Raw genomic sequence first — 19,652 nt, 5'->3', positions numbered from 1 at the left:
GTGTTACTCGGCTGATATTTGAGTCGAAGATCAATTTGGGATTGGAGGAGAATCTGTCATATCCAATGGATTACCCAGAGTGGCCACATGACAGCTCTTCACCGTGAATCGTACCTCGTGTGGGACCAGCATCATGCTTGTAGTCTTCCCTACAGTAGGAATGAAGTGTCGATCATACAATCATCCTCACTATCTTATGCGGGGTTTCGCTTCTGCCTGCAGCTGATTTGGGGATCTAGCTGCATGGTGGACATGGCATATTACTGATCTTCCAATGGAACTAGACGCAGTGTGATGTATCTTGGCTGCTGATAGAGGACCCATACACTCTGTATGATTGACCCAAGTGATTGATATGGTCGCTGGAGGCGGGCATGGCCATCGCCACATGGTCTGGTTGTATATCCGCTCTCTGGGGTGGGACAAGCTGTAGGAATGTAGTATCTTACCGATCACGAGAGCTCTGAAAACATCCAATTTTCTACGCTGCCTGTGAAATGATGAGTGCTTTTTCGAGGAAGTAAGGTATCATACATAATCAGGTTTGAGAGGAGTCACACGATACTACTGTAAGACGATAGAAGGAAATGAGAGTGCAGATAGGTTATCGATATCAACAAGAGGGAGAAAAAAAAAGAATATGAAGAAGCACATTACACCATGTTCGTTGCAGGCTACAGTTACACAGAGAAAAAGATAGCTGAAAGCGCCGTGGGCAATACGCCACAGATATATGCACACAATTCAATTCAATACACCGAGTCCCGTTGCAATAGCTCCAAATTCATTACAATTCAACTTTATGTTCATGCCTTCGACTGGCGTTTGACCTTGTCAACCAGGCGCTTCAGATCCTCTGAACCAGCCTCCTTGGAGGCCTTTTTCTGCTTCTTCGAGCGTTCTTTGGTCTCAGGCACAGCCTCCATCTCCTCATCGCCAGTGCGTCTGCGCTTACGACCCTCATCTAACATGGCCTTCATACCAGAAGTAGATTTGAAGCGGGGGTTGGTGGGATCGATAGCGAAGTCGTGACTGTCGAACAAGCGAGAGAAACGAGGATCGCTGACATTGACCTCGAAGTCATCTGCTGGAGCAACCTCCTGGGTCTTGCCCTTCTTGCCCTTCTTGCCCTTCTTCTTCGCTTGCTTCTCAGCCTTCTCAATTTCGGTCATGTCAAAGTGCTTGATGTGAGCCTTTTCGTCGTCTACCATGAGAAGCTCAAGCTCGGCCCGCTGAGCAGCTGAGGCGGCTTCCTCAGCGGCACGCTCCTCACGCTTCTTGCGTCTCTCCTCCTTGCGCCGGGCAGCGGAGGAGGCCTTGCCAGTAGGGTCGTCGAAGAATGGATCGTTGAAGCCTGCATCTTCTTGCGCTTCCTCCTGTACTTCAGCGGGAGCAGGCTCGTTATCTTCACTGTCCGCAGCCTCGGCACCTTCTTCATCCCCTTGCTTGGTAGCCTTGAGCTTCTCCTTTCGTCGCTTCTTGCGCTCACGCTCCTTGCGCACGTATTTGTCGAGTGTGCTTTCTTCGATCACTGGTTCATTCTCGAAAATGGTGTCCTTGCCGTGGCCACCAGCCAGACCAGATGTGAAAGTGACTTCCATTTCACCAACAGGGCCGTCGACCTTGGTGCGGGTAGGCTCAGCGCTCAGGCCCAGCAACGCACGCATGCGCTGTCTTTCAGCCTCTTTTTTGGAAAGCTTCGTAGTGGAAGCTTCTCCGCCGGTGTTGTCAACAACTTCCACACCGCCATTCTCGTCATCTGAATCTTCGTTGTCAGAACTATCAGATCCGAGGTAGGCTTTCAGATCGTTTTCGTCAATATCCTTGCGCGAGCCTCGGAATGCACGTGCCTGCGCTTCTTTCCTTGACTTGTCATCCGCATCCCATGTCAACTTGACCTTGCTATGCTGCAATGCATCAGTAACAAACTCGGTAGGCTTGTATTTATCGGGAATTCGCGAGCACTCGTCACGGGGCTTGTCGTCGGAGAAGTCGGTGTCGTCAGGCACAAAGCGGAGATCGAAGAAATTGGCACTAGAGAGGTACTCGGCGCCATCAACCAGATCATAGACGTGTTTGGCGACGTCCCTAGAAGAGAATTTGAGAATGGCGTAGTAGTACCGCAGTCTGTCGAGTTGGTACCGCCGTAATTGTGTAGAGTTGAATTCTTCACCATCATCCCCCTTCATCATTGACTTTTTGATTTCCTCCTCTTCTTCATCCGAGTCAACATCGGAGTCATCATGTCTACCACCATTCTTCTTGGTTGGCGCAAAAATCTCTTTCGGGGGGCCCTCGACCTCCTCTCTCTCCATGCGCTCCTTTCCAAATTCACTAGGGTACACTGTGACATTCGACACACGCCCGCCAGGAGGAAGGAAACTGGAGAAGACAGCCATCAAATCTTCAGCTCGAATGTTGTCCCAGTCGAGGTTTACGACTGCTATCCGGTTCGACACTTCACCAAGCGGCACATTGGACTGCTGCTGATCTGGGAATTCAACATCGCCCTCAATTTCCTCCTCGTCGTCTTCCTCCTCGCTGGAGCTCTCCTCGGATGATGAGGACTCGAAGCCGCCATCACGTGCAGGGTCGTAAGAAGCAGAGTCGATGCGCTTCAGCTCCTTCTTGACTTCTTCTTCGTCGTCAGAACCACTCTCCTCGTCCTCGTCGTCGTCCTCGAGACGGTAGAACTTTTTCAATTGCTTCTTAGTATCATCCTTCGCCAGCTTGCGTCCGTAGCGATCGACAGCAGCGTTGCGGGAGAAGTCCTTGTCATCGAGCACGTGTGCAAAACGTTTGTCAAGCTTGACGTGTGTCTGGCGCTTGCTTGGAAGACGGTAGCGAGGATCGGATTGGATGCTGGCAAAACGAGGGTCGGCTGTAATTAAAGTCAGTACTCACGGCTCATAGGACTCTTTGAATCTCAAGCTTCGGTTGTACATACTGATCAACGGGCCGGTTTCGCCTTTGGCCTTTCCGGCCTTGGACTTTTTCTTGTCAAGACCTGCCATTTTGAGCTCTGTGATATGTCACTGAGAGCTGGGCGTTTTTTTTTCAAAACCTGGGTATCGATAAGAGATCGTCAAATTCAACGAGTGAAAATACTCGACCGGCAGATTATTTCTTTTTTTTGCCAGCGGCGGTCGGGTGGGCGGTCAGGCACGAGGTTCTCGAAAGGGACAAGCTACGACAAATGGAATACAGAGTCCACGGGTATCTGAGTATTCTGGGTCAGTATATGTTGATTTAATGAGAAATTTTTGATATATGCGCAAGTAAAGTATTGTCATTGTGCGGTGTTACTCCTAATAATGCAATGCGTCCGTAGTCACGGAATATGTCATGGTCGGCGTATGTACTAGTCTCACTATAACAAGCAGCGATTGTGAACTTCAGCATCCAAAGTACCGCTTCTCTATCCATCGTGGTTCTCCCTCCTCCTCGATTCGTCCAACAATCACATGAATCTTGGGGAACACAGCAGTCAAGCGTTTGAGACCTAGCTCACCTGCTGCGCATGTCACAAACACGATGCTGTCCTGCTTCACTCCATGATCAAGAAGCACGCGAACGGCCATAAGTGCAGCACCTCCACTGGACATCTGCGAGTCCATAAGGATGACTGTGGCATGTTCTTCAAGCTGTGGTGGAAGTTTCAGGTAATGCAACTCTGGCTCTCCATTGCACTCATTGGTTTGAATGAGCACGCGACCAGTGACACAGTCGGGAATAGATCTCTTGAGAGCAGTCTCGATACAAGAACCACCTCGCAAGATAGCGACAGCTGATGCAGTGCCCTTGGGGTGCAAGCCAGCGTATTGGTTTCCTTGTGGTGTTTCCACATTCGCAGAGACATATAATGTCATGTCCAAGGCCCTGGCAATGACATTAATTATGCGACAGAATAAATTGGGATTCAGAGTACAGAAATCATACCTTTCAATCAATATGGAGGCCAATCGGTCAAAGTAGAAGATGAAATCCTCCTGCTCAGTTGCTGGGTTTTGCAAAATAGTGTTCATACCGATAAGCTGCGGAGTAGCGGGCAAAACATGCACATTGGAAGGCAACTCAACTTCTGCTGCAATCAAACCAAGCTTGTTAAGTTCTTCGGTATGTTTGTCGGATTTATCTTGCAGCTTGCGTTGAATGTGTTTCACCACCATGTCTATATTGAATAAGCATCGGGTTATTAGGACAACGACATGAGCAGTACATACCAATAGCGGTCGTGTTTTCAATTCCACGTGGAATGATAATGTCTGAGAATAATAATTAGTAAAGTTCTTCAACCTTGTTGTGAAGTCATGCGACTACTTGCCTGAAATGGGACGCTGCGGCTCCACATATCGAGTGTAGGATGGCTTCACGAAAGTGAACCACTGCTTGATGATACCTTCAATGTCTCGACCGCGCTCGCGGACATCCCGAAGGACTATTGATATCTCCGTCAGTGATAATTTTCATGTTCAAGATTCAATATGACCTACCTCGGCGTCCTAGACACACATCCATGTCGGCTTCAACGAAAATCTACATTGAGGGGTTAGCCATGTTTGATGAGCGGGGAAGAAAGTCAATACCTTCACATCCAACATCTCAACGATTCTAGGATCGTGAAGCGCCAGAATACCCTCCAGAATGATAACTCGGGGAGAGTAAAGAGTGGTCGTGTTGGGCTGGCGCTGGTGATCATTGAACGAGTAGACTGGGATGTTGGCTTTCTTTCTGTACACAACCTGATTAGGCAAAGCAAAGAACCTAGAACCGCAGATAGAGGAAAGTTACCCTTTCTTCAGATCTTGCAGGGTTTTTACAAGCAGATCAAAGTCAATCGAGTCCGGGCAGTCAAAATCATACTCGTTCGCATGAGCTTTGTGGTGCTCCTCGGACGATAAGGTCTTATAGAATGAATCCTAGTCAAACGAATGTTAGGATCACAGCAAGATACATACCGAGTGATATGGGAAGTTTTACCATGACAAGGATTACTACCCAGGGTAGGTTCAAAGACTTGACGATCTCCATGGCCACAGAGGTCTTGCCAGAGCCAGAGCTGCCGGCGATACCAATGATGCTCAAGTCCTGCCATGGTGGAGCGTAGCGCACCGCAGGGCTGGAGGAGACAAAAGGTGAGATCGATTCCATGGCAAAGAGACTTGTCCGTTAAGACTGTTCCCCCCCACTGGACAATATAACTTGGATTGAAATGCAATTCCTCGACAAGAGCCCTCGAGGGCTTGGCAGATTTATGTAATACAGTTGCCCGATGCGGGTTAGCTCGAGGATCCGCTTCTGATTGGTCATGTGTCGCTGATGCAGATATTTGTCAGCGACTGACTTAGGCTTAGCGCGTTACGTTCGCTTAAGCTCTTCTTATTCCGAGCTTTTTCTTCTCGACTTTCTCTTCTTCTTCCATCCACCCAACCGGTCTTCTCCCACACAGCGACTGCCCATTCCCATGGCCCTCGTTTTTTGGGTCCCCATTCAGCTTTGAGGATAGCTTCAGACCAGATTCAAGACTGGGGATTCCGCTCATATTATCCGGTCCCATAGTATGCCCCTCGGTTTAAAACCCGTGGATGCTGGCCTTTGACACAATGCAGATGTCCCGAACTTCCTCAACTGCGACGCCCACATGGCCGCAGTTCGAGCGGAAGCTCGAGGAGGTCAAGCCTTCCAAGACGTGAGTTATCTCCACTCTCCTCCCCTCCGCCCTCGTGACATGATGTTCTTGAAAATCAAGTTGGGAATCTCTCTGAAAACATGTGAGGAGAAACAATTGACTTGTCTATCTGATTCGCGTCACCACTGCATAAATTGCATTCCACAGTTTGATCCGAGCGATTACTAACTGTTATCACAGGGATATCAACTACTTGGTCATGGACTACCTCATCACTAACGGCTATCCCGCTGCTGCGAACAAGTTCGCAGTAGAGGCCAATATCAAACTCAGAACGGACCTCGAGTCTATTCAGGAGCGAGTTGAAATTAGGACTGCGATTTACTCCGGTGATATCCAGTCGGCCGTTGAGAAAATCAACGAGCTCAACCCTCAGGTAAGAAAATTTTTCCCACTAGTCGAATCCACATTTTCCACCCCTATTCTTGCTATGATTATACCAAGTTTCATGCACCACTCTTAAATCCCCTCCGGGGTTTTGCAGAAAAACAAACATCTTCAGTCCTCAGTATGAGCAACTTACAAAGTTGGATCTTATCAGCACATCACACTTTTTTTGCAAAGTGCCATTGCTAACAAGATTTCAATAGATTCTTGACGAGGACCCATCCTTGCACTTTGCTCTGTTGCGTCTGCAGCTGGTTGAGTTGATCCGCTCATGTATGGCTGTCCCTGGCAGCGATATTAGCTCAGCGTTGGACTTCGCAACCTTGCAACTTGCACCTCGAGCCCCTACAAACCCACAGTTTCTGGAGGACCTCGAGCGAACGCTTGCCCTATTGATTTTCCCCAGTGACAACCTGGACCCGTCGCTTGCATGTCTTCTGGACCCCGCGCTTCGTAAAGATATTGCAACCCAAGTAAACGAGGCGATTCTGCAGAGTCAGGGAGCTCGCAAAGAGGCCCGCCTGCGCAATCTCGTGAAGCTTCGCACTTTTGCCGAGAAAAAGGCCAGAGACGCCAAAAGAGACATTCCAGACACCCTTGATATTGGCTTGGTCGGCGATTCTCACAAGAACTCTAGTAATGATCTTGCTACTAACGTTTCCGACATCTTGATGTCTCACAACAGCGACGTCGACCCAATGATCTCTTGATCTGGTCTTGTATCCGTCATTCCTGGCATTGACTTCTGCTTTAACCCTTCGAGTTTTTCTAGCGCGGCGTCTTGGTGTATCATCCTTAGGCGTTCACTCGTGCGATGCTCCATCGCTGGTTTCTTCTATTGGCCTATTGAGCCTTATTGCAATGCAATGAATATTTCGCTTCACTCATGTGACATCCACTTTCTATCCGCTCTTCAGCGCACTAGTCCGTTAGCTACCTATGATAGTCCCCGTACAGAATAAAACCAGCGCGAGCTTGATTGCCGGATTAAATTTCTTCAATCTATCGTGGCTTTATAGTTTACAGTTAATGCGTTTATGTAGCGAGCATCACAACACGAAAAAAAGGCTAGCTAGTGAACGCAAACAAATTCATACAGCCCACGAAATATGCATCAAGTCCAACAGGATGAATCCAAAAGACCAAGCAACAAGATACAAGGCGTGTAGGTATTTTCGAAAATAAGAGTATCAGAAGAAAACATTCCCAGACTTTATCTGGCCCGCTCAATACTGTATCAGCAAAATAAACTCTAAGGGAGATATCGCGGATATCTCATGATCGGCCAGCGACGGGCTATGGATTGGAAGTACTTCGAGCAGCTTAGAAGCTCATGAGATCTAGAATTGTGAAAGATGTTAGCAACCCTGACAATCAAAAACCACATAGGGGGGAGGGGGTGAAGGGGGGAGAAAGACGTACCTCTTCCGAAAAGAGCTCTTTTGGCCCAGTCCATGGCCAACATACACCGGGTACGGAAGCTCACACTCTCCGCAAAGTAGATACTACGCCAGAGGTACATAGCAATGACACCACCGCTGAAGCTCATACCACCAAAGTCGAAGATGGCTGCGTTACTGATGTAAGCCAAGCTCCCAAGATGTCTGTAGCGGAAGGCCTTGTAGACAGCCTCGTCGAGGTCACCGTAGTCGATTTCGTTCGCCCTGAGGCCAGGGAGAGCCGCAGCAATCTTGGTCAGCTTGCGGCCGAGGTAGACACCCTGCTGGTTGGCGCGCTGGGCAGTGGCAGGCAGGGAAGTAAGCTTGGTGTCAATCTGGTGCAAGAGCTCAGAGAGCTCGCCGTAGTCGAGGGTACCGGAGTGGTCCTTGTCATACTGCTCGAAGAGGAGGTCCAGGCGGCGGAGATGGTTGGTCGCTTGGGGGAAGCGTCTCTTCACTCGAGTGGCAAATTCAGTCCATTCGGAGAAGGTGAGGTGGACCTTTTCGGGGTCGCGACCCTTCTCCCAGGCGATGGTGCGGAGGAACCGGATGATGTTGTCTGCAACGTTGTTCTGCACTGTTGAGCAGTCACCGATGGCGTAGACGTCACCCAGGGGAGCGCCAATCACACGGAGATGAGAGTCGGTCTCCAGGGCGTGCTTGTTGTTCTGACCCTCCAGCTTGTTGGAGAGTGTCTCTGAAATCTCAGCTCGAGCTATATCGTGTTAGTTATTGTAACTCAAAGGGGTATCTCTATATAGAATCATAGTCTACTTACCCACGCCAGTAGACCAAAGGCAGAAAGCAGTTGGAATTTCCTTGACAATGGTCTTGCCGTCTTCGACCTGAGAGAACAGGACTCGGTCATTGCGAACCTCCTTGACGCGAGCGTTGGTCAACACCTCGACACCGTCACGAGTAAATCGGCCCTAGGAATCGAAATTAGAATGGTTGTCAGGATTCCTCTTAGAGAATAGAAGCATACCTCAGCATATTTGGAGAGTGCCTCATCGTAGGTGTTCAAGATATGGGTTCGGCTCTGGATAATGTGAACGGAAATCTCGTTGCGAACAATGCGAGGGAAAGAGCGAAGTAAGTCTTCATTCAGAAGATCAAACAGCTCAGCAGCAAATTCGACGCCTGTTGGGCCACCACCACAAATGACAAAGGACAACAAACGTTTGCGCTCGTCGTCGGTGGTGGTAGGAAGACAAGCCTGCTCCATGTTCTCCAGCACCTGGTTCTTGATGCGACGAGCATCGTCAATTGTCTTAAGGAAGTTGCAATGCTCCAGGCCCTTGACACCATGCGGGTTGGTTACACAACCTAGATATGATAAGGTTAGCACTTCTGCGATATAAAGGATTTCACCCTCGAGGTAACTCACCAACACCGATAACAAGTTTGTCATAAGGCAGATAGAAGTTCTTTCTAACTCCATCCTTATCAACCTGAGAAACCTCCACCAATTTCGCAGAGAAATCAACATCGGTAGCCGATGCCTTGAGGAAGTGTCCATTGACCCGCTCAATGATACGTCGAACAGGCTCCACCAGCGAGCGGAGACCCAGAGTGCCCACAGTGGCAGAAGGCAGCATAGGAGTAAACAAGAAGTAGTTGGTGGGCGATACAACAGTAACGTGGTAATCGGCATGGTTCAAGTTCTTGAGAAGCGCAACGCTACCCCAGCCCGTGCCAAGGATGACAAGACGCGGCTTGTCCTTCTGCTCCAGCATTGTTTCCGAGTCATAGTCACCAACAAGGTAATCGGCAATAGGCAAGTTCTTTGGGCCTCCGATTCGAGGGTTAAGCGCCAATTCCGAAACAGGGATATCGGTCGCAGTTGACGATTCTTGATATGTACTAGCATCGTAGATAAAGAAGGCGACGACCATAGCACCACCGGAGATGATTAGAAAGCCACACCACGTAAAAACCTTGTACGCAGCCCCCAGAAGGGCAGATTGCCGTGCAGGTACAATCTTGGCAGCGAGCTCAGACTTGAACCGGATGGGCACTGAGCCCAGCAGTACCTGTGCCAAGGTGCATCGGGGGGCTGGTCGGCGACGAGGAGTGTGTATCGAGCGTGATAGCGACAGTCTTGGCGCTGTAAATGCCTTTGAGGCATGCATTCGAGGTGGTAACGAGCCCAGTGATTTCAGAGCCGTGCCCTCCGCACGGCTCCGGAGCATCGCGTTCAGCATTGTCAGACGGAAAGGGAAGTGTGAGAAGTGATTAACGATGGTAAACAGAGACGAAGCAGCTCATGGCCCGTCTCTGTGCTCTGAAGGAACGAGCGACCTGGCAAAGATCTAGAATTGAATCACAATGTATGTAAAACTAAACGGGAAGTCCTACCAAGTCAAGGTGCGATGCTACAGGGCGACGTCATTTGGCGGCAGTCACGTGCATCGGGAAGCCGGCATCCAGAATCAGTTCTCATACGACAAGCCGAACTCCCGTTCTATATTCACCGACCACTTTTTCTAGAAGACGCCACCGGGTGCCAATTGAATTTGAATTCGTGGATCTCTAGTATGTATACTCTTAGCTAAGGATGGATATCGGGATTTTGAGCCAAGCTCAGGCTATGTATGAAAAGCAAAAATAAAGGTATCCACCCACTCATTCCGGAAAACAGAGCCCAAGCACCACTCCCTGGGGAAGCCACCATGAGAGGAATATAAATAAACGCCGGCCTCGCTTGACATGCAAATAAAAAAGGGAATACTGTATGATGATGTGGATAAAGTGTGGAGGATCAATCCCAAGCAAGTTCGTCGTCCGGCTCACTAGATTTCTTTCTTCCGGTGGAACCCTTGCGGCTCTTGGGTCGCTTGCTGAGATTCGAGCTGGAGACAGAGTTCTTGCGCTTCAGGGGCCGAGAACCGGCCAAGCCACTTGCCGTGTCATCTTCGCCAATGGCGTCGAGACTCTCCCCTTCTGCGTCCTCGTCAGCATCCACCTTGAACTCATCGTCGATGGAGAGCAAGGTTGCAAACTCGCGGCACTTGTTGTACATTGCTTCTTCGCTGTCTAGGGCAGTCATGTTTCTGATCATCGCTTCCCAGACCTTATCACCAGTCACTCCATGCACCTTGGTTGCGGTTTTGTTGAGATCCTTTGCAGCAGGTTTTCCGTTGGTCTTGCTGTGGGAATTTAGTCCGTACACACGGCGAAGGTGGGTTCGAGCTTCCCAAAGCATTGACAATGACGCAGCTGCAGTTGCCAGTAATTTCAAGGTGGCGGGGTTGGTTGGTCGCGACATGAATGTCGACGGCTGCATCTCAGGCGTAAATCCGGTCATCATTCCGGTCATCGTATCGAATTGGGGCGCGCCAATCGGGGCGGAAGAGATCTCAGTCTCAATAGCGTGTGCAACGACGGTGCCAGTTGAGGAAACTATGCGTTCAATGCACGAAATGGTTGGCACAAGTTCAGCCAATTGAGCGTAGTCGAAGAATGCTAGGTTCTGTGATATGAACCGTGACAGTAAAAGGTGTTGCGGGGGAGATCCCGTCATGTCAAGCTTCTTCAATTCAAAGTTGACCTTGGCGCAAAGGTTCGCGAGGAATTTCTTTTGATACCGACTGTTGCTGATTTTGACGATTTCAAACAACGGGGCAAGTTTCGGGATGTAAGGTCGCTGGCGAGCCCCATTTGAATCACCAACAATATCACGCTGGTAATAGAATGCCTCTTGCACTGCTCGCATGTATTCCCGCTCAAACATGGTTTCATACTGCTGATGCTGCGCCTTGTGGGTATCAAACGCAATTTTTGCGATATCAGACATAGTAGAGGTCTCCAAAGAAACAAGAACACCGGCACATTGCTTCGGATGAACCAAACCCTGTCGATTGATGCTTGCAATAACCTGAATGGCAGTCAAAGCGTAAGCGTCCTGGCGCGATTGTGCCATCTGTATCATGTTGGAGAGGAAGTGTTGAGCAATCAAAGCAGCGGCACCGTCATTGTCACTGGCCTTCAAAGATCCGCCCAATCGAGTTGTATCTTCCTGGGAAGCGGTCTCTGAGGTTGGAATGACAGCCTTCTCGGACTTTCCCTCGTGGATGGCAAAGAAAGCTGCAAATGATTTAAGCACAAGGTTTTGCAGGGCTGGAGCGTCTTCCTTGAAGGTTTGAGCAAATGTCTGCCGGATGCACTCTCGGCCAAATTGGCCGGGCCATGATTGGCAAATAGACCCCAGGCTTTCAAGGGCATTGACTCTCAGATCCAAGGGCTGTGTTTTCGTGGAAAAAGGGACTATAAGATCAACCATCAACCCTGCCACAGATTTTCCAGGCCATTTTGGGAAGTCGTTTTTGAACTGTGATGCAAACTTATCAAGGTCACAATGGGCCCCAACACAGCCTGCAATGCGAATATAACTATTGGCACGGTTCAGGTCCGAAGTATGCTCACTCGAAGAAAGGTCCATGTCCTTATACTTCTTCAGAGGTTTCAGAAGCGAAAGTGTCAACTTTACCAGTCGGATGGTGTTTTGAATAACACCATTGATCGTCCATAAACAGGCCATGACTTCATTGAGCTCGCCGCGGGGAAGCCTGGCGATGATTTTGAAGAGATCATTCTGTACTTCCTTAAGAAGAGTGTTGTGTGATGAGGATAAATAGGGAAGAATGCAACGATAAATGACCACCACTGATCGGAAGATAAAAATGTCATCTGATGTAGAAAGATTTCCGATGTAGGGATGAAGGGCTTCCAACTGATCTGGGCTGAATAATTTTGCGTTTGCCTTGGCAAAAACAGTGATCGTCTGTAAAAGAGCTTGTTGGGACTCTTTGCTTGAATCTGACTCTTCCACAAGTTGCTCGAACATGGTAGCAACCATAGCCTTGCAAACCTTGAAGTTCAATGCAGTGGACTTGGATTTATCCGAAAGCACAGCTTGTAGGCAGATACCGAGAGAATCTAATGCAGTGTCACTTCGTTCGGCCAAGCCAACAATGAGGGCCACCTGTTCACCGAGAGCAATCTTGAGTTTCGGGCCATCAGATGAATTGATAGAGTAATGAAATGGAACGAGCCATATTTCCTCAAAGGTTTGTCGGGCCAAGGATGCCACGCTATCTTCAAGATCGCCTGTGCGCTGAAGGAAGCTGTCAAGGATGACTAGCTTCAAATCCCGTCGAGATGTTTTGTGGTATAAATCCTTCAATAGCCCAATACAACGTTTCCGGACACCAGCGGTAGTGTCTGCTGCACAGGCCAGAATCCTTCGACAACCTTCTTCTTCAAGCTTAGGTTTCAAGGCAATACATTGGCCAATCAATTGAAGAGCAGAGTCCCGGACCATGGGCGAAGCATCTGTTGTACAGCGCAAAATAACGCGCAAAACAGAAGCATCTCTATCAAGAAGATTGGGGTCTTTCTCGAGCATGTAGATGACACTTTTCAGGCTGCGGCTGCGAACCTTGGCCGAATCACCAGTAAAAGAGTTCAAGAGTACCTTGAGAATAGTGTCAAATGCTTTTCCAAATCCCGAGTTCAAAACTGTCAGGATGTAGGCGAATTTCCCATGGGCATTGGTGATGTTGTCGAATTCCTTATGGGTCTCCAGCCAGCGGGGGTCTGAAAATGATCTCGTCAAGAGGACAACCAAGTCATGCGTCACATCGTCATGTGCCAGTTCGTCCTGGTCCTCGGAGTTGTAGTAGAGAGTGCAAACGGTCTTGGCCCATTGAGCCAAGTAGTAGCCTCGTGCGCTGATCAGTTGCCAATTATCAGATTGTTTGTCCTGCAAAAGGTGTTCGAGCGCCATTCTATATGGACCAGTCGGCACAACTAGGTCTTGCGGGTGCAATGCTCGAGAATTGAATTCTTCAAATTGTTGTTTGAGGTAGTCGGTGAGTTCCGAATCGGAATCTTCCAGAGCCGGGAGCATGTGCTGAGCAGTTGCTATCAAGTCTGAGATGGCAGATCCCATCCAGCCCAGAAGCTCAAGTGCCATGCTTTTCGCAGTCGCCGGACTCTTGTCCTGATCAGCAAGGCCAACCATGTGAGATGCCATTATTCGGAGAAGTAATTCTGCAGCCGGCCAATCAGCAGATCCAAGTACATTGATCAGATCCTGAGTGAAAAGATCAAGGATGTTCCTGTATGGCTGATCGCCAGTCTTGGTTGAGTTCATAGCTCGCTGAACGATGAACTTCACGATATATTGTGCGGAGCGCATGGCGTTATCATAAAGTCTGTTGGCTTTGGTCGCAAGGCGTTCCAATGACTCGTTTGACACATCGTCATCTGAATCATTGTTCCTGACGTCTTCACCATCCCCCATGAGCTTGTCGTCATCATCATCGGCCTGAGGTTTGATCTGACGTTTGGCCTTTGATCGTGAGGTTGTCTCCAAAGCCGTTGTCTGAACAAGCTGTAGAACAAGTGCGGTCAGAAGCTGAATATTTTTTCCATCTGCGACCTTGAATTGCCTTGCATTTTGGCGTGTTGTCGGAAGTTTCTCAAGTGAGACTAAAATCTCGTCCAGGATGAAGGGTCGCTGTTCGGGATATTTGGAAAACACCTTCGCAAGCACTTCCATTGCACCGCGTCTTGCGGGTTCATACTTTTGATGGCCCAGTGCCGATTCTTTGTCATTGTGTGCGTTTTCCACAAATATTAATTTTGAGGCAAAGAACTCGGCAGCCGTGATCGTGCCTTCGGAGACGTCAATTCGAGACAGGAAATCCGCAAAAAGTGTAAGGACCTTCTTGCTCTGGTGAACAAGGCTTCCAATGATCCGCTTTTGGGCTGAGAAGAAATTGAAATGCTGGCCATCCTTGCCACCAGGGCGTGATTCCACTGCAGGAATGATGCAGTGATCGAAAACTTGATTGAGGACATTCGGGATAGCCTCGATGAGATCTTCTGGGCAGAGATCACGCTCTGTTTGGCGTCCAGACATGGTCTGCAGCAGTGTCCCTATCGCAAGAAGTGCATTGATTATATCGTCGACTTTCCCCAGCCACTCCTGAGATTCACTCTCACCTGATGAATCATTCAAGCTCAGATCAGGGGTTTGTGCTGCAAAAATAGGCTTTTCGCACAACTTTTGGATCCGGGTGAGATAATCGGATGGTATGTCCTGGAGTCGGTCAAATTTTGCGACTTTCCGAATGGCTTTCTGGAGACGAATGTGAGAATCTGAGGATAACACCTCTCCGTGCACCTCTAATGATCTCATTTGCGCAAATATAGGGTTCGGGTTGTCGGCAGCAAAATGAGTTGCAGTATCAGGTTCTAATTGACCATCTGCTTCGAAAACTTCATGAAGAAAGTCTTGCAGGTTTAACAGAGCCGCATCTGCCTCCGCTTTTTGATCCTTCATTCGTACCGCCGCCCTCGCGTCTTCACCTTCAGTCTTCGATTTAGCCTTTTCCGTACCCATCTGATCGTTATGAGAAGGTAGGGGTTTGACTGGAATCACCACCGATAATTGGCTTGAGGATGGAGCTCGTGGTGGCTCAAAAGAAGCTGAGACCGAGTTATTCGTAAGGTGAGCACGCTGGTTCAAGGAAGTAGCTTTCTTTGGATTCGAATCTTTTCTCTCGAGTTTGGTTGTGGATAAAGCTTCAGGGTCTGATATCGAAGTGTCAATTGGTCAAGTCTAGACGATTGGGCAGGACTAGATCTTACATCTGAATGCGATGTCGGTAGAGTCAAGCATCATGCGGGCAAAAGAACCCAGGCTGTTGCGACCAGAAGGCGTTCCATCTGAGGCATTTGGTCGTAGTTGTCGACTGCGGGCCGGGGCACGGGGAAGCTTGAACTTGCTTGAGGATGGTGAGTGAGATGTGATGTTTATGACATGAATGGGTTCTCACAATTCTGTTAATTCATGCCCATCAAGCAACTGTTGTAGGTATTCCCGGGAAGTCTCTAAGTGACTGGATTCATCCTGGCCGGATTGGATTTCCGCGTCCAATCCACCCAGCGTCTTGCGGCCTTCTTGTAGCACATGGTTGATCGAAGTGGTGTTCGAGGGTCGCCCAACGTCTGGTCGAATGATACAGTCTGTGCGAAAAGTCCATCAGTAAGTAGGCGGGCATTGAGGCGTAGGGTTCGGATAGACAAACCTAGGCCAAAGACAGGCGCGCTGGACATAGAAGAGTATTGCAGTGCCTCATCCACAGACAGTGGCCGTGGCTGATTCTGGCGCTGCATGTTAGACATGTAGGCCTGCGTCTGGTCATAGTTGTTGATAACCACCTGAACGACTGGGCGTCCATTCTGGTCCATGGTTGCGGTTAAATCAAAGATAGTAGGCGCTGATCATAAGAAGGTTGACATGCTCCTGAGAGAGACATGGCAGGGTGTGTTATACTCCTTATGACATCCCTGGGTCTTTCAAACATAAAACAACAAAAATTCGGAGATAGCTGTTCAAGCTACAGTCACGTAAGTTCATCAATTCCATATGGGTGACGGCACACCTATTGCCGCGCGTGACCGCCTGGCGGAGGCTCGTGCACCAAAAAAAAGTTGCAGCTTCATGTCGGTGCAGTTCAATGCCTGTTTAGTTCGTCACTTTGCTCTTTCTCTGGACTCATACATATTTTGGACTACTATTTGAATTGCTTCTTTTTGATTCAATCAAAATGTCTGTCATTGGTTCCTTGATTTTCTGCACAGATTGCGGTAATCTCCTACGAGAGTCTACCGGCAATGCGGATGCGATCCTTCACTGTGATGTCTGCGGCACTCGGAACAAAGGTGAACAGATTATAATTCTAATTTTGGTCTTCTCTTCTAACCTGAATTCACAGACACTGTTCCCCAAACTACTGTTTCCGAGTCCAAGGCTTCTGCATTCCCTTCGGCACTGAGAGCCAAACGATCGGCAGTCCAGACCCTGTCAGCGGCGGATCGCATGACCGAGGCTATCATTGAACGTGATTGTCCAGATTGTGGACGGAAAGAGATGTTCTGGACTACAGTGCAGCTGCGTAGTGCCGATGAAGGAAGTACTGTGTTCTACAGATGTGTTTGCGGTTTCAAGTATGCCAGCCCACTTCAAGTCCTAATTTTGTCGCTGATATTGACTACTTTAACAGGGAAACTTCGAATAACTAGTTTGGACATTTGAGTTGTACAAAAGATGTGGAAATTGGTCTATTTTTGAAGAAAAGCTGTATAACTAGCGGGGCAAGAGTATCAAAATCACGACGTCACGAATCAATTTTTGGATATATCCATCATGCAGCCGAAACGGGCTCGGCATTTCCTGGCAACAGCGCATATTCGATCTCACCATTCTTCTCAAACTCTGCCATATCAAGGGCCACAATGACACTATCTCTGACAACCTGGTCGGGGTCATTCAAGAACTTCTTCAATGTCTCCTCTACACCCTCTTCCTCACCTAGGCTGCCCAGAGCCTCCGCTGCTTCGTGTCGCACCATACCAGCCTCTGACAAGTCACTCAGCGATGCTGTGAGACTGGGAATGGAGGCGGGGTGGCAGAGTTGTCCGAAGACAAAAGCAACTTCGTGACGGAAGAGGGCAGAGGGGTCCTTGAGGCCCTTGGCGAGCGCATTGACTGCGTCAACTGCGGTGGGGAGGTCTGGGGGCGAGGCGAGATCACGCAGACCGAACATCGCACGGTATCTTTGGAACAGAGGAAGCTTGGTGTCAAGCAGTGTCTTTTCCAGCTCGGGAATGTTGGGTTCGCTGGCCTCCAGGGGCATGGGGGGAGCAGGGTCAATGGATGTGAAATCACTGTAGATCCAAGATAAAAATGTCAATAATCTCTTCACAGTATGTGGTATGCAGTATGACGCGCAAAACGTACCTAGGCTTCAACTTTTCGGCCTTGCGCTCCTCCGAGTTCTCCCACATAATGCGGTCGACAGCAATATCGCAAGTCTCACGGATGATGTCCAATTCTGTCTCGTCATCTCTAAGCTTCTTGAGAATGTCCAAGCTGTCCTCGTAGCCGAGAGCGCCCAGCGCCTCTGCGGCCTCGTGGCGGCACATCGCATCCTCCTCGGTATCCTTCACCACATGCTGCAGGTAGGTGACAGAGCCAGTGTTCTTGGTCTGACCCAGGCAATAAGCAAGCTCATGCTTGAGCAAAGCGGAGGGTGAGGAGAAGCCAGCGGCAATTGCTTCGATGGCGGGGAGGGTCTGCTCGGTGGGAGGCTGCAGGCACGCTAGGTGCTTGAGGGAGAAAAGGGCACGGAATCGGCGCGCAAGTGGCTCAGATTCCGCGACAAGAACCTTGCGGAGGGTAGAGACGGTGGTATCTGTTTCGGCCATTTTGGAGGTGTGGTAAACGAGGAGGGTCCGAAGTGGGAATGAAAAAGTTGTTAATCTTTTTGATCTTATCAATTTTTAGAGTGGGGGGTGGCGGGGCCGATTTGGCCTTTAGCTGCGCATACTTTTTTGCTCGTACGTTGGTATTTTCCGTGCTTCCGGTGAGACTGCTTTATGCCAATTGCTATTTTAATCCGATTGTTTGCTGCTGGCGTTGAGGTATTCTAGATTCGTACTCTGAAACACTGCTCCTTGCCGATATATATTTTGGTCCTGGTTCCGCATATCCACTGTAGACCCAATTTGTACATTCCTGGTGCATTAAATATAAGTTAAAAGCTAAGGAGAGCATGTTTAACTCAAAGTAAGCATCTGTATCATCAGTAAACTCCTATCAGATGTTATGTTTGACCAGAGTTATTAGCCCAAAGCGAGAAAGGGCACAACTTGAAAAATTTATAGATCGAATTTGCCCTAAGTAAATCAATCACCATTGCTATATCAAAGCCACCAGAACATTGTATTAAGTTGCTCCCGAATCGAAATGACTAAAGCACTGCTGTGTCAATACTAACATCATTTCAATCATTCGAACCTTGTTTAGTTCCACTGGCCCGGCGGCATGTTCAACAAAATAACGAGCGCATGGAATACATAGAAACCAACTTGCCCTCAACAGTAGCAATTGAGGATTAAGAGCTCTTGGTAGGCCATTTATAACAAGTCACAGACTTGATCAATTTGATTATGTTTGGAATGGGCAGGAAATGTCATACTATAGCGGACAAGCATACCGGCAAATGGTTACCAGCAACACATTGAGAGTGATCCAGCCCTAGTCAACATGGTATAATTGATTTCGCCATAGCAACGAGTCTACATATAGAAAGGACTCAAATGTTGGCTTCGAAGTCGTATTAAAACAGAATTGCTCACCTCTAATTCTCTACCCGAAACATCGTATGAAAAATTTATGGTCTTTGCTTTGAAATCGAGAAGCTTGGGATGAATTCAAGGGAAAAAACTGGCAAATATGTACATTATAGGGCACGAAGGTCAAATAACTTATTTGGTCTTGATGTGCTTGATCTTCTTGGGTTCGTGAAGGAAGTTGTTGGCGTAGGCCTTGGGCACGAAGCGACGCTCATTTGGTTCCTGGACAAAGTATTCATAGCCCTGCTTCTGAGCAAAGGCAATGGCATCTTCCTTGGAATTGAACTTCATGTTAGTGCCCTGCATGCAGTCGGCGGACGATTGCCAGCCCATAAGAGGGTTCTCCCAGCGGTGACCGCGCTGCAGGATATCCCAGTCCATGCGCCAGTGGTGCTGGTGCCAGGTGCCAGATTGTGTTGCGGGCTTAGTGGGGCGGTAGATGCTGTTGTCACAGTTAGTATTTCAAAGCTAGGCGATGTATCGACACTTATAGCACATACCGCACAGTGCGGGCCTGGAGATCGGTGGGGGCTCCAGAGAGGACAGCACCGGGGAGAGAATCACCAGGTTCACTGCCATCCATGACGCGCTTGGGCACTGGGGAGAATTGCCTAGATTTGACGCCAAAAGGTTAGTGGAAGGATCTGCGATGGAGCCAGAAGGGGAGGTCGTACGAGGTGCCATGGTCGATGGTGGCCTCATAGTCGGGCTGGTGACGGGCCATAGACTCGGAAGGGCTCTCCTTATTGATCAAGGAGCTGCTCGAGTGAGTCGTGGTGGGAGCCTCCGACGGGGTGGTCTTCACGGAGGGAACGCCCTTGGCGCCATTGGAGACGAAACGCGCATTGACGGGCGCAGCAATTCTGCTAGCGCGAAGGGCGGCGGAACCCCCAATTCTGAAAAGCGACATTACGGTGTTTTGGATG

At 49.0% G+C, this 19,652-nt stretch overlaps 8 protein-coding genes across 8 annotated transcripts; 2 read left to right on the top strand and 6 right to left on the bottom strand.

Moving 5' to 3' along the window:
• Positions 1-806: 806 nt before the first annotated feature.
• N7511_005540 (pre-rRNA-processing protein ESF1) lies at positions 807-3,014 on the bottom strand (the record flags this gene model as incomplete). The annotated part of the gene is made up of 2 exons (XM_057127917.1): positions 807-2,881; positions 2,948-3,014. 2 exons carry the CDS (start codon positions 3,012-3,014, stop codon positions 807-809), a joined length of 2,142 nt encoding a protein of 713 aa, XP_056984434.1.
• Positions 3,015-3,395: 381 nt separating this feature from the next.
• N7511_005539 (uridine kinase family protein) lies at positions 3,396-5,151 on the bottom strand (the record flags this gene model as incomplete). Its single annotated transcript, XM_057127916.1, has 8 exons — positions 3,396-3,879; positions 3,940-4,171; positions 4,224-4,265; positions 4,325-4,438; positions 4,494-4,536; positions 4,587-4,731; positions 4,792-4,919; positions 4,981-5,151. The coding sequence occupies 8 exons, from the start codon at positions 5,149-5,151 to the stop codon at positions 3,396-3,398; spliced, it is 1,359 nt and encodes a 452-aa protein (XP_056984433.1).
• A 452-nt stretch (positions 5,152-5,603) lies between these two features.
• On the top strand, positions 5,604-6,786 carry N7511_005538 (glucose-induced degradation complex GID8; the record flags this gene model as incomplete). Its single annotated transcript, XM_057127915.1, has 3 exons — positions 5,604-5,689; positions 5,870-6,065; positions 6,280-6,786. The coding sequence occupies 3 exons, from the start codon at positions 5,604-5,606 to the stop codon at positions 6,784-6,786; spliced, it is 789 nt and encodes a 262-aa protein (XP_056984432.1).
• Positions 6,787-7,399: 613 nt separating this feature from the next.
• Positions 7,400-9,719, bottom strand: N7511_005537 (putative NADH-ubiquinone oxidoreductase 64 kDa subunit; the record flags this gene model as incomplete). Its single annotated transcript, XM_057127914.1, has 5 exons — positions 7,400-7,416; positions 7,499-8,230; positions 8,294-8,444; positions 8,501-8,841; positions 8,903-9,719. The coding sequence occupies 5 exons, from the start codon at positions 9,717-9,719 to the stop codon at positions 7,400-7,402; spliced, it is 2,058 nt and encodes a 685-aa protein (XP_056984431.1).
• Positions 9,720-10,276: 557 nt separating this feature from the next.
• On the bottom strand, positions 10,277-15,777 carry N7511_005536 (putative sister chromatid cohesion protein Mis4; the record flags this gene model as incomplete). The annotated part of the gene is made up of 4 exons (XM_057127913.1): positions 10,277-15,117; positions 15,175-15,311; positions 15,363-15,552; positions 15,615-15,777. 4 exons carry the CDS (start codon positions 15,775-15,777, stop codon positions 10,277-10,279), a joined length of 5,331 nt encoding a protein of 1,776 aa, XP_056984430.1.
• Positions 15,778-16,136: 359 nt separating this feature from the next.
• N7511_005535 (DNA-directed RNA polymerase I core subunit RPA12) lies at positions 16,137-16,611 on the top strand (the record flags this gene model as incomplete). The annotated part of the gene is made up of 3 exons (XM_057127912.1): positions 16,137-16,251; positions 16,305-16,536; positions 16,593-16,611. The coding sequence occupies 3 exons, from the start codon at positions 16,137-16,139 to the stop codon at positions 16,609-16,611; spliced, it is 366 nt and encodes a 121-aa protein (XP_056984429.1).
• A 122-nt stretch (positions 16,612-16,733) lies between these two features.
• On the bottom strand, positions 16,734-17,796 carry N7511_005534 (deoxyhypusine monooxygenase; the record flags this gene model as incomplete). Its single annotated transcript, XM_057127911.1, has 2 exons — positions 16,734-17,256; positions 17,330-17,796. The coding sequence occupies 2 exons, from the start codon at positions 17,794-17,796 to the stop codon at positions 16,734-16,736; spliced, it is 990 nt and encodes a 329-aa protein (XP_056984428.1).
• Positions 17,797-18,858: 1,062 nt separating this feature from the next.
• Positions 18,859-19,636, bottom strand: N7511_005533 (ETC complex I subunit; the record flags this gene model as incomplete). Its single annotated transcript, XM_057127910.1, has 3 exons — positions 18,859-19,168; positions 19,227-19,337; positions 19,401-19,636. 3 exons carry the CDS (start codon positions 19,634-19,636, stop codon positions 18,859-18,861), a joined length of 657 nt encoding a protein of 218 aa, XP_056984427.1.
• Positions 19,637-19,652: the final 16 nt, after the last annotated feature.

This window comes from Penicillium nucicola (assembly GCF_028828085.1).
Source record: "Penicillium nucicola strain IBT 29836 chromosome Unknown utg000005l, whole genome shotgun sequence".
NCBI classification, from domain to species: Eukaryota; Fungi; Ascomycota; class Eurotiomycetes; order Eurotiales; family Aspergillaceae; genus Penicillium; species Penicillium nucicola.
The sequence above is the reverse complement of the archived record's forward strand: the minus strand, read 5'-3'. Positions and strand labels throughout refer to the sequence as shown.